Source organism: Athene cunicularia (assembly GCF_003259725.1).
Source record: "Athene cunicularia isolate RWA chromosome 9 unlocalized genomic scaffold, athCun1 chr9_part1, whole genome shotgun sequence".
NCBI lineage: Eukaryota > Metazoa > Chordata > Aves > Strigiformes > Strigidae > Athene > Athene cunicularia.
In genome coordinates this window covers 11,730,913-11,745,528 of record NW_020799110.1, presented here as the reverse complement: position 1 = coordinate 11,745,528, position 14,616 = coordinate 11,730,913, and the positions used below count along the sequence as shown (strand labels likewise).

Genomic DNA, 14,616 nt, shown 5'->3' with positions numbered 1-14,616 from the left:
CAGGACCCTACCACAGCTACAGCGCGGGGCGAGGGGGCGGAATGCGAGGCTGGCTTCGGGGGCCCATGGGCCTGTGGTGGCGGGGACGGGAGGCGAGGCCCGGCTGTGTCCCTGGAAACAGCGGGACTCACAGGGGCCAGGGCCCGGGGGGTCGCTGTCCCTGGCTAGCGAGGAGCCGGGTTCAGCGGGGTGGGTTCCCCTTTGTTCCATCTGGATGTCCGGAGCAGGCTGAAGACCGGGGTGCTGCCTGCGTTTGGCCCCAGTCAGGCCCACGGCGCCCGGGCCCTTTGCTGGGTGACCCTCGGGGAGTGTCCCAGGGCCTCGCCTGGCGCTTGGAATTGCGGGGGTGGGGGGGTGAGGTTGCTGCTTAGCTGGCCTTGCCTTTTTTTTTTTTCTTCTCAGGTTTGGAAGTCGGTAATGGCAAGTCTCCTTTGTAACCCTTTTGCAATACTTTACCAGTCAGATCAAGTGTGATATCGTCTCTACCACGTAGTTTCCTGTGACAATCTACCCCTTTATCCCTTGTCCTCCTATTGGTTGTGTGTGTTAGGAAGTTGCACAGCCTCATTACAGACCTGCAGAGCTGTGTCTCCGAGTGTACCTGAGAACCTGGCAGCCACACTAGATATATTTCAAAGAGATGTCTTAGAGTAGTTCTGTTCTGGTCCTGTGAGCCGAGTTCCATTCACAGTTGTGGACACATTTGGTACATTCCTCGAGTGTTACCTTCCAGTTTAGTTTTATCCCAGGAAAATGGGTTTTGTACGCTACAAGACTGCTCTGTGATTCTACCAGAGCAAGGTGGGTAGGTACTATCAGGAGGCTTGCTTCAAAAAGCAAAATTGTGATGTGAACTAGAATGTTAACTGTGGATTCAGCCTTTCTGAACCACTTTAAAAAAATAAGAGGATTTGTACAGTTTTTCCTTATGTAAATAATCCAGGGGAGTTCTTTGTTTTGGCAATGGAGATAACTTGTGAAATGATGTTTAGAGTTTGTCTGAATGTGGAGTATCATTACAGCATTTGTATAAATCTATAATTATATTTTTACTTATAGAACACTGAATCTTTGTTTCCAAGGTTATCAAGATTAATAGAGTTATTGACTGAGTGGATAGTTGTATTTTCAAATGTTCTAATGTTTCTTCATGAAGTTAACCTTTTGGTTAGCCGCTACTACATGTCTGGGACATTGACCTGTAACAGATTGCAAAGGACTGTTGTGGTGTCCTTGTGATGGTATAGGTCTGTTTAAGAAGCTGTTGTGAGTGGGTGTGTCCCTTAGCTTGTTTAGGTGCAAGGATAACTTGAATGAGGACAGTGTCATCCACGGCTGCTGTCCTCAGGTCAAAGCCATGTGGTCTGATGTAAACAAAGAGAAGGTACAATCCCACATTTGTCATGATATCAAAAAATTTTACACAACATTAATCTAGGAAACCTTAAGATCTAGATCTTAACACTGAGTATTTTCTCATGTAGTAATAAAGATTAAATCTATTTTTGTTGTTGGTGTGTTATGTGCAACTCATCTGAAGCTAAGCTTCCAGTTTGATAATGTTCTGAGATTATTCTGCTGTTCTAGCTGTAGGTTTGATCTCCAATCTCAGGCAGGAGAGGAGAATGCTTCCGTGCCTCTCAGCTAGCAAATGCGTCAGGTCCCAGATACCCTTCATTTCCACAAATAAGAGAGTAGCTGAAACTTAAGTGCTTAAGCACCCATCTCTGCGCATATACGAATTAAATGGATATCTTGACTTTCTGTGGGTTTTGGCTCATTGCATGCCAGGTAAAAGAACCCAGATTTTGGGACAACAGCAACAGCTAACTTGCAAAACTGGGATTTAAGATGGAGCATATAAACTGGAGCAAGGATCTGTGCTCTCTGAACATGGTGGCTTTGTATCGCAGGTGCGCAGGAATGGAAACAGCCGTTATGCACGATTACATGTTCTGTTCTAAGAGTTTTAGAAGTTTTATATTTTGTTGAACATCACTTTATTAGTGGTGCTACTTTCAAATAGTGCTTCTGATTGAGCACTGCTGTTGGCAGTAATCGCTTCTGCTGTTTTGGACATGTATACCCTCTTGAAGTGGCTTTGGTTTCTTTTGTCACGTCAAAAGGATAGTTTGGTAATTCTTGCTTCAGGGATGATCCCTTCGGTAAAGAAGGTTCTGTAGAAATCAAACCCTGCGTGACCTGTATCAGTATTCCTAATAGATTTTTTTCTGAATAGTCTATCGCTTTTGCAACAAAGTAAGCTGATTTTCTTAGCTTTACTTCAACAGGATACAAAACATTGAATAACAATGTTGTGATTTTGGGGTTGGATTTTTTTATGCTGTTTTTTCTGTTCTACCCTGAGTCCATTTGAACTCTGTTAAACACAGTAATCTCATTCCCATCTTTCCCTAACTCAAAAAAGGATGTGCACGTGTTTGTGGTAGATCCTTGTTGAAACATAAGATTTTTATCAGTTGTGCTCATGATCTAGAAGCAATAAACATCATCTGACATTTTCTTTTATGGTGGTTTTGTAAACAGGCTAACAGTCAAATAAAAGAATGCCACATCTGTTGCTTTACCCCTGAGCCAGCTACCAGATCAGTGAAGGAAATCAAACTGGTGTGGCATGATTTGCACTGACAGACCTGCTGTTCACTTTTCACCAGTTTATTATCTTACATTTATTCTTAAATTGATTAATAATTTGTTTAACATTGTTTCCCTGGACAATAGATAATTACTTTGGATTGCAGATACCTGGGGAGAGAAGTCTTGCTTGCATTTTTCCCATTATCTCAACCTCCATGAACACGTGAAGATAACTGATAGACAGTTCTCTCAGTGTGATTTTTCTTAAGTAATTTAGGATGGAAGAAATAAGGTTTGAATTAACGTTTTGTCTGGAAACTGTAAAGTCTGGGAGTGAGGTGGAATTTTATTTTAATTGTATACAAAAACTAATGGAGTAATTCAATCTGAAATCTAATGGTCGGCTGAATGCCATGATTTTTCAAGCCTTGAATTATCTGGATGTATGCAGCTGCTTCTCTTTTCCTAGGGCATTATACTATAAAGTAAGTACTGCAAGACTAACAGGACTGCATGTTTTATAGCAACAATTTTTCTAGAACCTTAAATTGTGTGTTCTGGCTTTGCAAGATGAACCGATCTGTTTCCCATGACTCCAGACAGCTAGGGTTTTGGGTTTTTTTTAGAACTAGAATATGTCTGCAGAATATGTCAAATTTTTCTTTTTATTTTCATCTTACAGATGATATAATTAAGCTGAACAAGAAAGAAGAGAGAAAGCAATATTCTCCCAAAATGAAAAGAGGGCTTCAGCAGAATCGAACTCGACAGTTCAGGACACCAGGCTCCAAGTGGGGAATCCAACAGCAGAAAGGTGTATATGCTCAACACAACGTGTATTGCACAGTAATTTTTTCTGAGCTGAAATGTAACCTAATGTATGGATTGCTTTTCAAATAGTGTCATATGCAGTTTTAATTATAATACAGATCTTTGTGATCCGTTTATGTTTGGTTTTGGTTCAGTGTGAGAAAGTCATTAATGTGTTTGCCCAACATCTGGCTTAGGTGCTTGAGGGACTATTTGGTTCAAGGAGGGATTGACTTTGTTTCTGATTTTTGAAAAATTTATTTTAATTTTGGAAAGTGTGTTGATGCTTTGTCCCTTCTCAGAGATGGATAGAAAGAATGCTTATGCCAAAGCCTGTGTATTCGAAAATGTGGAGGCCTTGCCAGATCTCAGAGCTTTGTGCAAAAGAGCCAGCATATTTATATTTGCTAGGTAAAATTCTCCTAGTAGGCCTCCCCAAAATAGCTGTTACTGCAGACTGTATTTCTGGCTCTGGGATATATAAATGGATAATGCAGAGTGTCTGAGTCAGCTTTTCTTGTTAAGAGCTTGGGATGCAAAGGAAGTATCGTGTCAGCCTTCTTAAGCTGATGTTTTTACAGAGGAATTCAAAAGGGGGAAAAAATATAGGCAGGGAGTGAAGAGAGGGAAAGTGCACAATAACAGCTTTACTGTAGATTCCCTGAGTAACTCAGGGTTTTTTTGATAAACAGGAGTCATTCTAGAATGATTTCCAGGTTTTAGTCCAGTACATGGCCAGCACCTGCTTGAAGTATAGACTGATTTTGCTTACATTTAATTTTTGAAAAGTACCTTTTTAGCACTGGATAATCAAAATATAGAAAAGTACTGTCTAATCAAAAAGCTTACCACCTCAATACCAGCTAATTATGTGCTTAAGTTAATACATGCAAATTTCTTGTTTAGTAGCATTCACTTAAATGCACATCCACCTGGTGTATTCACAGTGATCCCCATTTTATCTTTGTCCTGCTTAATGTTTGTTGTAGCAGCAGCTCGTTGTTAGCATCTTAGACCCAAATGTCTGGGGGGGATCAGTGGAATGTCATGTTGCTCAGGGCTCGGAGGAGTTCTGCTTTTTATACAGGCCAACATGGCAGTGTGCTTCTTTAGTAAATTGGTGACAGTCTGGGAAAATATTTTACGTCAGCCCAAGCATAAGAATATTTGTGTAGGTGAATTTAAGTGGTAGATCATCAAACATGTAGGGTTCTGTTTATTACCATGGTTGTCAAATGCAATTGTTTATGATCTGAAGGGCATAAAAGAAGCAAGTATTAAGAGTTCAGAATTTCAGGAGGAACTTGAGTTACAAATGTAAAAGTCGAAATACAACTGTCTTGGCAGTAATTTTTCTCTCTTGGAACCTTCCCTCCTTTCCTGTCCTTGTTCTAGGAAAAAGCAAATATTTTTTTCAAAATCACCAGATTCATGACATGTTGAAACATTGTCAATAGCTTTAACTGCTCTCCTATTCAGCTTCACACATTTTCTCCCATTGAAAGCAAACCTCTTTCATATTGTTTTTTTGAGCAGAAGGTATCATTAAATAGTTGTTCTGAGCATTGTAGGTATTAGTAGCCTATAACCGATAGATTTATTGCTGTTCTGTGGCTGTTGAAGTTATTCTGATAAGTAGCAAATCCTGTTGTTTGTGGACAGCTACAGAAACCACAAATGATCAACAGCATTCAGTTCCTTGTGGTTTTAGAAGTGGTTGCCAAACTCTCTGGAAATAAGCAAGGAACTTGAACTGGGAATCTTTTAATCTTTTTTGGGGAGAAACAGAGAGAAGAATATTGTTAATTTAAATAAAAGTTGTCCTTGGTGCTACACAGACTGCAACTGCACAAAAACCTGTGCAGCCTGAGCTAACTTTGAGGTTGTGATTTAATTGAGCACAGTTTGATCCAGAGATCCCTTTCAGCCTAAGTAACCCTGTTTCTCAGCTTTTCTATTGGAGAAGAAGAGCATTTGCTAACTGTCCACAAAATGTGGGTACATAGCAGTTTCTCCATGGCCAATTTGTCTGTTGGGTTCAGACCAATCACTTACCTTATGGGATGGCTCCTGTCTCTTGAAGAAGCTCAGATATTTTATTGATGCTGTGAAGTCAGATATGTCAAAATCAGATATGTCTGTTGATGTAGAGCCAACTCTTTAGCCTTAAATTTATCTTGTGGTCTGAGGTTCTAGAAGGGATGATACTTGGGGATAAAACTGAAGCATGGTCTGTATTCTTAGCATGAAGCTAAATTTCTCCAGACAGGGTTAACCAAACCCTTGTAACTGGACATTTGAGATGTTTATACTACAGACCTCCGACTTACAAGCCTTTTATATTCAAAGGCTCCTTTTAGTTCTCAGTTTCATCCAGACTGCCATGCAGACTTCTAATTGAAAACACTTTAAATGTGATGTAATTCATACACTGTTTAATATGGTTTGTGGGCCAATTGCTAGGTTCTTTTTTCTTAAGTCATGTCTAGGGAGCCACTAATCTAAATAAGTAAGCTTTGAAGTTGCTTTTTTTCTTTTTCTTCAATATAAACTGGTAATTTAAAGTTTGCCGAATGGGTTGGGAGCTGGTTTGGTTTTGTTTTGATTTTGTATTATTCAGCAATTGATATAGTTCCATCTCAGAGTATTTTGGTAGTTTTCTATGCCAAAATGACTCTTAAGTTACTCCTGTAGACGTGTCCAATAATAAATTTTCAACAGAAATTAATGCAATGAGCTAGAACAAAATTTCAATCTAGATGAGAAGCTGATTATTTTTGTGCTAGGGCTTGGGCCAGACCTGCTAAACTAACTGAATAAGCAAACCGTCTTTAAATGTAGTGATAGCTTCTGCTCTAAGGCTTCAAGTGTGCAGCAATATAACTTGTGTTGCCTGCATCTTAAAGCAATAAATTTTTTCTTTCGGTAAGAATCGTTGAACTCTTCATGCTTGTTGCAGGTTATGGTAAAAATCGCTTGGGACGCAGAAAGAAGATAGCAGGGAAGAAGCGTTCTTATGGAGTTATAACTGGCTTGGCAGCCAAGAAAGCAATGGGTTCGCACAAAGGAATTAGTCCTCTGAACAGACAGCCACTTAGCGAGAAGGTAATTAATGCAATTCTAGTGGTTCATGTGAGAACAGATCAAAAAATGAAACACAATGGCTTCAGAACAGTGCTACTGAAATATAAAATTGAGACATCTGGTATAACCTTTTATTAAATTGGGGCTGTGTTAGCTGAGTTCTTGTTTGTTTTGAGAGGGGTGGTTAATGACTAGGTTTGAAAGTTTTTCAACACTTAATTGGGTTGCAAGTCATGAAAACTGGCATACTGAAGTATGTTCTGTGCAAATACAGAGGTATTTACAAGAAAATCTCACTTACTAGGGTTTCTTGTCTTTGCATTGCTTTGTTACAAACCAGTGACTCAGCTGACATGCAGGTGTTAAGCATGTGCCTGTTACAAAAAATGGAAGTTTTTGCAAAATACTTAACTCCATCAGTAGGCTCCCTCTTTTGCACTCCTCCAGTGCATTGTTGTCCACTCCATCTCATTCAGTATTGGAGAACAGGGATTGCTTTTGCATTTGTGAAGGGTAATTTTAAAGATGTGTGGAGCGCATTTTGTCAGTTTAGGGAGATACAGTAATCAAAAAGTAACTGCTAAGCTCTGCTTTTTTTTTTTTTTTTCCTGGTAATGAAGGGAATATCGAATTCATGAAAGTGTAGAAGGTGTTTTCAAATTATACTAGACTGTGAAAAGTAGTCAAAGCCAAATATATTCTATATGCAGTTTGTGAATGGAAACAGAAGTGTTTGTGTGTGTATCCAGTATACATATATGCTATATATATTTATTGGTTTTTTTAAGAATGCACAGCGGAATTACCCAGTTTTGAAAAAGAAAACAAACTTGCAGAGACAATCTGAAATGCAGAGAAAACAACCTCCATCCCTCAGGAGGCCTGCCCCACTAAACAGAAGGTAAAATACCAAATCTTCTTTCTGAACTCTTCTAGACAACTTTCCATAGTGAGTCTTGTTTACCAGAACTGAGTCCAAGAGAAGGCAGTAGGTACTAGCAGTAGTAATAAGCTCACGACTGCTGTATGTTTGAAGTTCTGCAAATCTGGAAGCTGAGTGGGGAGACAAACGTTGATACAAAGCCAGATATTTATTACCATGTGGAGCACTCGGGAAGTGCCTCTATTTGTGAGCACCTGGTATGCTGCCTTTATTTAAATCATAAACAGCCTATATGGAAATGGCCAATGTGGAATTCAGTAGCTTTGAAGTGATAGCCATGGTTTAGTGAACTTTCTAAATAAAATGCTGTTGTGGAAGCTGGTGCCATCTTCAGTTTCATGGAAGCTATTGCATGTTTTATTTGTGCTGGAGTTATGGCGATTATAAACTGCATCTTAACTAGTCTCCATGATGAAAATGTTCTCTATGTGACTCTTGTGGAAACTAAACAAACTTTATACATACCAAGTCTGCTCCTTTTTTTTTTTTTATCTAATCATCTGTGTTTAAAGTGATGGAGGATACTGAGAAAAATAAAAAGCAGAGTTAATAACCGTACTGTCCTGTGATGTAGAAGTGCTAGGCTTCTATGTAACAGAAGTGATTTCTCCATTTATGAGTAATGTGTTTTGTTCCTAGTAGATGAGAAGCTTACTGCGACTGAAATGTTTAGCATTGCAGATGTGCTTAGTCACTTTCCTGACTTTCATAGTGGAGCCTTTGATAACTATATTTTAATAAATATTACAGGAATAACATGTCGTCCACTTTTGCCAGAATTGGAAACAAACTAAATCAGCAGAAAGACACTCGTCAAGCAACTTTCCTGTTTAGAAGAGGTCTGAAGGTAATAAAATTTACTGAAAACAACAACAAAATTGTGCCACAGATTCTGAGCTAGCCTGTGACATGGATATTAATGAATCAGTTTTGAATATCAGATCTGAGTAGAAACTTCAGGTGGACTGGGAATAGGCATGGGTTCTTCTAGGACTGTCATCTGTTCAGTCCTGCTTCCTGTTCAGCGCAGCTGGACTGATCACGGGGGCATGGAACTTGTTAGAGTGTTTGAGGGTAGTTGCAAGGTACTCATTCTTCCTTATAAAAGTAAATGTTGTAAAGCACTGTGCAACTTTCAAAAGTTGCCTTCAAGTGAAGGATAGAACAAACATGTTTTAGGATCTGATTATGGGTTTTGTTTGGTTTGGGGTTTTTTTTAGTTGGGGTTATTTATTTTAGTTATTTAAGTTATAATTTTAGTACCTTAAGGATTTTTTAATTATTTTGAGTAAAATCAAAAGAATAGAGTATTCAGTGAATGACAAGTGGTGTTCTTGGTTTTAATTTGTGCCCTCATTCTACATCTGGCATCATTGTGACTAAGTAGCTGCTGTCTTCCATACCACATGGATTGCAGAATTACAGACAGGATCAGGAGGAAGAAAAACAAAACTGAAGTCCTTTAAAGCAGCAGTGGGACTTAGTAGCATACTGGATATTATGTATGTTAACATAGAACAGATTAGGAACTAGCCAGGTTTTTCTTGCTGGCCTGGTAACATTTTGGTGTATCTTAGTAAAGTGTATGTTTGCTGACATGGTCCTCAGGAATGCTTTTATCTCTTTATTGATTAAGTTACTGTCACTGACAATTTTGTTTAAATTGTTTCATGTTCTTAAAGCAATTTCTTTCCAGTGTCTTATAAAGGTAATAAGGTAGTTGCCTCCAAAGTCCCTCTGAAAGTACAACCCTGTTTGTGCAAAGTGTACAAACAGCTTTAAACTTCTATTTTTGAACTTCTTTATTTCCAGCTGCTACAGTGGGAATTGAAACACTTTTCACATCCGGTATCTGTATTAATGTGTTCTCAGGTGCAGGCCCAAGTGCAGTCAACAGATGATCTTGATAATCAGACAGTAAAGAGAACTCGTCAGTAAGTATTTAATTTGGAATTAAACCACAGTTGGGTTACTCATATGATTCTTGTTTTAACTCTGGCTTCCTGGCTATGATAATTGAATGGGTTTTTTTCCCCCTGTAGGCATATCAACTGAGTGACAGTGATCCTCCCCCTGTTCTCAGTCATTTCCTAAATTGTCTTCTGATTTAACCAGGAAGAGTTTGTTTGCATAAGACACTTGCAGGAATGAGGGGGAAGGTGGTAGCTTCAAAGGGTCAGACTGATCTCTACCACTCATGAATACTGCATAGACTGGAAGAAAAATTCAAGTGTCAGTGTTCTCCTGAGCTCTTGATGTAATTGCCATTTTATGTAATATACATACAAGCCTATGAAGTGGTTTGGAAATAAACAAGGCAGGTCACAAGGAGGACACTCAGCTCTCCCCCCATGTATTCTTCCCATTTGGTGCCCTCTAGGCTCTTTGCCATGTGTTTGCTGGTAACACAACAGGCTGAATAATCAGTGTATTCCACAAACCTGCAGTCTGTTGTCTCTTTGATTTGCTGTGAGGACCATTTTGGCCCCATCTGTGGCAAAGAAACTAAATGTTTTTATAAAGAGAACATTTCCATCAGTGCTGTAGTTCTGGTTCACCTTGCCAGCGTGTGATCTAGTGCTCACCTGAATAGGCTTAGATAATGTAAAAGATACAAGAATTAATAGCCAAACTGCTTGTAGATTGTTTGACTGCATGTAGTCTTCATACTGGCCTGTATTCTGAAAGCTTGTACATTCTTTACTAACCAGTGTTTTGGACATACTTTTAAAGATACCCTGACCGAAATTTCTGCTATGTTTTTGGAAGTTATTTCTGTGTTTTTAAACTAGATGGCGAACTTCCACCACAAGTGGAGGGATTCTGACTGTGTCCATTGATAATCCGGGAGCAATCATAACCCCAATGTGAGTCTTCAAAAAACCTCTGAAATGTTTTTAACATAACTGGAATTGCTGTTCTGAGCCATTTAACAAGTTCCTTGCAACAGTATTTTGGGTGACCTCAGGGTCACAGCCTCTTGTGAAGACTTTTAAATGTGACCTCTTCCTGAGTGTTTCTGAGCTTTGTTTGCATAATATTACAGCCGGATTTCACAAGGCATCTCCCAGTTAGTAGCCTCATGTGGTGTACAGAGTTGAAGAGCGGTGGGCTGGTAGATTTCCACTTTGCCTCTTCCAAGTCAGACAGTGCTGCAGCTCTTTTCCTCCCTTATCTGAATGAAAGTGAATGAGCATCTAGTTGATGAGCGATGGTAATAGTTCCTCCCTGATTCATAAAGATACCGCTAGAGTTGTGCTTAAAGAAAGCATTGCTGTATTTGTCTTTGGGAGGTTGATGGTACTGTTGTTTCAAGAGGTGTTTTATTTTGAAATTTTCTTGAGTAGTTTTTTTCATTAGTAGCGTTTTTACTTGTAAGGAAGACTGTACCTATTTTTATTTTTTGTATTTATGGGAATAATTGACTGCAAATTATCAATTTGTCAGTAGGATTGAGAGATAAAAGATAAGATAGCTTCCTGTCAGGACACTTGCTGTCTGATAACAATAACAAATGGTACCTTTTTATAGTTCTGCCTGACTTCTACCTTCTTGAATTTGTGCCCTCCAGTTATTCAACCAGCCTGATCAAATGGCTTGATGAAAAATTCATACCTCTATCAGCATTAAGGCTTTATTGCATAAAACATGTATTCACTGTGTCCTCTCTAACATTCTTCTTTCACAGTTCCCAGAAATTACGATTAACTCGTACTCCTGTGCCACCATTTCTGATGAAGAGGGACCAATCTGAAGAGAAGAAGATTCCCAAAGGGGTTCCATTGCAATTTGATATTAATAGTGTTGGAAAACAGGTAAATGCAGTTTCTTTCCTTAACTGTGGAAATAGTTTCAAGACAGACAAAAGTCAGTGAGCCAGGCACTTTCCTCCTAGACTCACTAGTGACAGAAAGAGGGAACTAGTGACTTGTTTACACTTCCAGTTCTTCCACTAACTTGCTATGTAACTTAAAGCAAGTAACTAAACTCACTCTTCCTGTTCCACTAGTTCATGTGTTGCATGCCCACATGCTTTAAATATGATTTAAAATGTTGAATATTTCTAAAGCCTCCTGGTGTTCTGGCTGTGCTTGAATCAGCAACTGTGCGTAATTCAGGGATAAGCTTCTTTCAGTTGTGTAACCTGCATGGAACTCGGAGTTGAATGTATAAGGCAACTTTTGCTATGCATCTAAGAGAAAACGAATCAAATGTGATGATGTAAAGGCTTGAAAGATGAGCGATTTTTTTTCACGAGTTTTATGAAGACAGACAATGGGGTGCAGGAATCTTAGTGCTGTCATTGAAGTAATTCTTGCCAGATGACAGAGTTAGATGCTGTGCCAGCTGTAGAAAGTTACATGGGATCAGTGTGTTGGTTGGGATTTGTTCCTTCCATGAATAAGCAGTATGCCAAAAATAGTCTACTACTATATTGTAAAATTAATTGAGCTTTTGGACTTCAGTCTACTACCTTAACTGAATGGACTGGAAAGTAACCTGCATTAACACAGTTAAAATGCTGCATTTGTTGAAGTTGCATAGAATCTGTGTAGGGAAATGAGTGTAGTGAAAGTTCCCTTTTTTCAGTCTGTCTGTACTCACTTTAACTTGCCATATTTTGAGTAGACTTTCTGTCTTGACATTGTGTACCATCTTAATGAATTCTGAGAAATGCTAGCTCTTGATGTATAGTCCAATCTGATTTTTAAATGGTGTGAGAAGTGATGAAATAAACTTCCTTTTTTCTTTAAGTGATGCAAGTAAGAAGTCAAGCAATGATACAGAATGAGGAAAAAATTATTCTTGTCTCTATTACTTTGATTAAATTAACCTAACGTCTTTTTACATTTGTGGTGAAATTATTTTTCAGACAGGGATGACATTGAATGAACGTTTTGGGATCTTGAAGGAACAAAGAACAGCGCTGTCTCAGAACAAAGGAAGCCGTTTTGTAACAGTGGGCTAACCTGACAGATGGACTTGAACACTGATCCCACCTACTGAAGAAACTGAAATAAAAGTGGACAGAAGAATACAGCATACGTCACTGAAATTCTCCAGACTTCTTGCTAAGATGATGGCAGAGCTATCTATCTTTATTACTTTTACTTTGAATGGTAAAAGACATGATGCCCTGAGGGGGGGAAAGTGGGGAAACTGATCCACTGGAGTGGCACCATCACCTGGTTGGAAAAGATTCTGTTGCCCAGCTGATGACAAACTGATTTTGGTTTATCTTGCAACCAAAACACAAGAATTTTAAAAGGCTTCTTTTTGTTGTTTAGGAGTGCTCAGTATCTTTTCTTTGACCCTCTGTTATGGTAAAGGTTCTGTATTTCATTACAAACCCCATTTTAGGGTTTTTTAAGGACAGCCTATCAACTTCAATTTGGACTGCAGTTTGGCACAGAGCCTCAGTCCATGAATACTTCGGTGGTGATGTAGCAACATTTTTCATGGGAGCATTGGTTGTACTTCTTTGTGCTTTCAAAGTTCAGTTTTTTTCCTTTCTTGAAAACTAAATGTTTTTCATCCTCACTTTCACAAATAAAGCTGTTAGCTGAGACCCAAAATACATAAATGGGATGGAGACTATTCTACTCTTATCCTTAAAAGTGGTCCAGATTATATTGGAGAAATACTGCATAGCATAGGCAGTATAAGAGTAATTTATATTGCAAATATCTTGAGTTCCATCATTCTCCTCTGTAAATGGAGTATGTCTGTCTCCTATTTTTTCTTAAACTTTTGCTTTCTATTTTTTTTTGTACTTTTTTTTTTTTGCAAACTTAATGCAATAACTTCACATTTTTGAATAATTTCTTAGGAATAAATACATCAGTTCACAAGAAAGTCAGTGGTATGGTAGAGTTCCTTACCCTCTCAGACACAGGATTCTCATCTTGCATACCTTGCCCCAAGAGGGTTTTCTCTGACTCTTACAAATAGCCAGAGGCAAGCAATCTAATGGCATTTGTTTGTATATACCAAAGAGAGGTAAGATGTGAAGCTGATCAGAAGAGGCCAGACATCTTAAAATTGTCTGAAACTGGGGAACATTGCTGGAAGAAAGCCCTTAGTTTGCCAGCGTGTGTAAGGCATTAAGCAGGAGCATGCAGTCATTTACTTTAAGCTTAGCTTTGTGCATCAGAATGTGAAGGATGATAACAAATGCGGCATCCTCAGTCTGAATTTATATGATCCCTAAAAATGAGGCACCTGTTCAGAATCACTTCCAGACCAGGAACTGGTGAACTTAACACTGTTCTATAGCAATGAGATTTAGGTACAGTCAGGTAAAAGAATGATTGGCTTGCTGCATCCAGAAATGTTTATGGTGTTTGAAGTGGGTTTAATTCCTTTTATTGTTCTTGAAGAGTTTACATTTGACTTTTTACAGAGTTGGTTTCCTTGCATTTTTATCTCAAATTCTGAGTTAAATAGCATTTACCAGGAACTTCAACATTGAAAAGCATTTGACTTTGAGGTTATTGACTTTGAGGTTATCAAAAGAAGTTCTTTTGTTTGTATAGCAGTTTTAAAGTCAGAATGCATCCTGATGCTATATAGTACTTAAACCCTTATTTTTAATGTTGAATAGTATACCTTAGCAGAAGCAAACTAAACTTAATGGTGTTAAGGGTTTTTTTTCTTAATTACTAGTAGGAAATTTTTTAAAAAAAATATGTCCCACTGTTAGAATTTGAGTAGGGAAAGTGTGGTCAGTCATCCTGTTTCAGTGTATACATTTTCCATGTGCCAGGATGCAACAAAAAAATTCTTTTGCATCAACATAGATGCAAAACATTGATGCAATGCATCAAAAAATGCTAGTTTGTATTTAATGAGAAGATGCTTTACACTGTACCTTTTGGTATTTTTGGAGAAGTTACTACATTTGATCTATTCTGAAGCTGTTAATTTTTTTTTAAATAAAAAGTTACAGGTTTCATACTGTCTTGTTCCTGTTATAAGCACCTGGGCAATGTATTGGTTATGTGAATTTTCAGATATCCTTCAAGAGGTTCTTAATGATTAAATTCTTACTAAACTTTCTGAAGAATATACCAAAAAGTAGCCTAATTTAAAGAGGGCTTGCATTCATTGCCCAGCTTAATATCCTGGAAATTAAGTACTTCTTGGAGTAGCACTGTATAAGCTCACTTGCATTTAAATGT

The 14,616-nt window shown here is 38.4% G+C and overlaps 1 protein-coding gene across 1 annotated transcript; it reads left to right on the top strand.

Moving 5' to 3' along the window:
• Positions 1-3,096: 3,096 nt before the first annotated feature.
• Positions 3,097-13,905, top strand: FYTTD1 (forty-two-three domain containing 1). The gene is made up of 8 exons (XM_026855331.1): positions 3,097-3,412; positions 6,368-6,513; positions 7,281-7,393; positions 8,186-8,282; positions 9,308-9,369; positions 10,228-10,302; positions 11,124-11,250; positions 12,309-13,905. Exons 1-8 carry the CDS (start codon positions 3,112-3,114, stop codon positions 12,402-12,404), a joined length of 1,017 nt encoding a protein of 338 aa, XP_026711132.1. The 5' UTR covers positions 3,097-3,111; the 3' UTR covers positions 12,405-13,905.
• Positions 13,906-14,616: the final 711 nt, after the last annotated feature.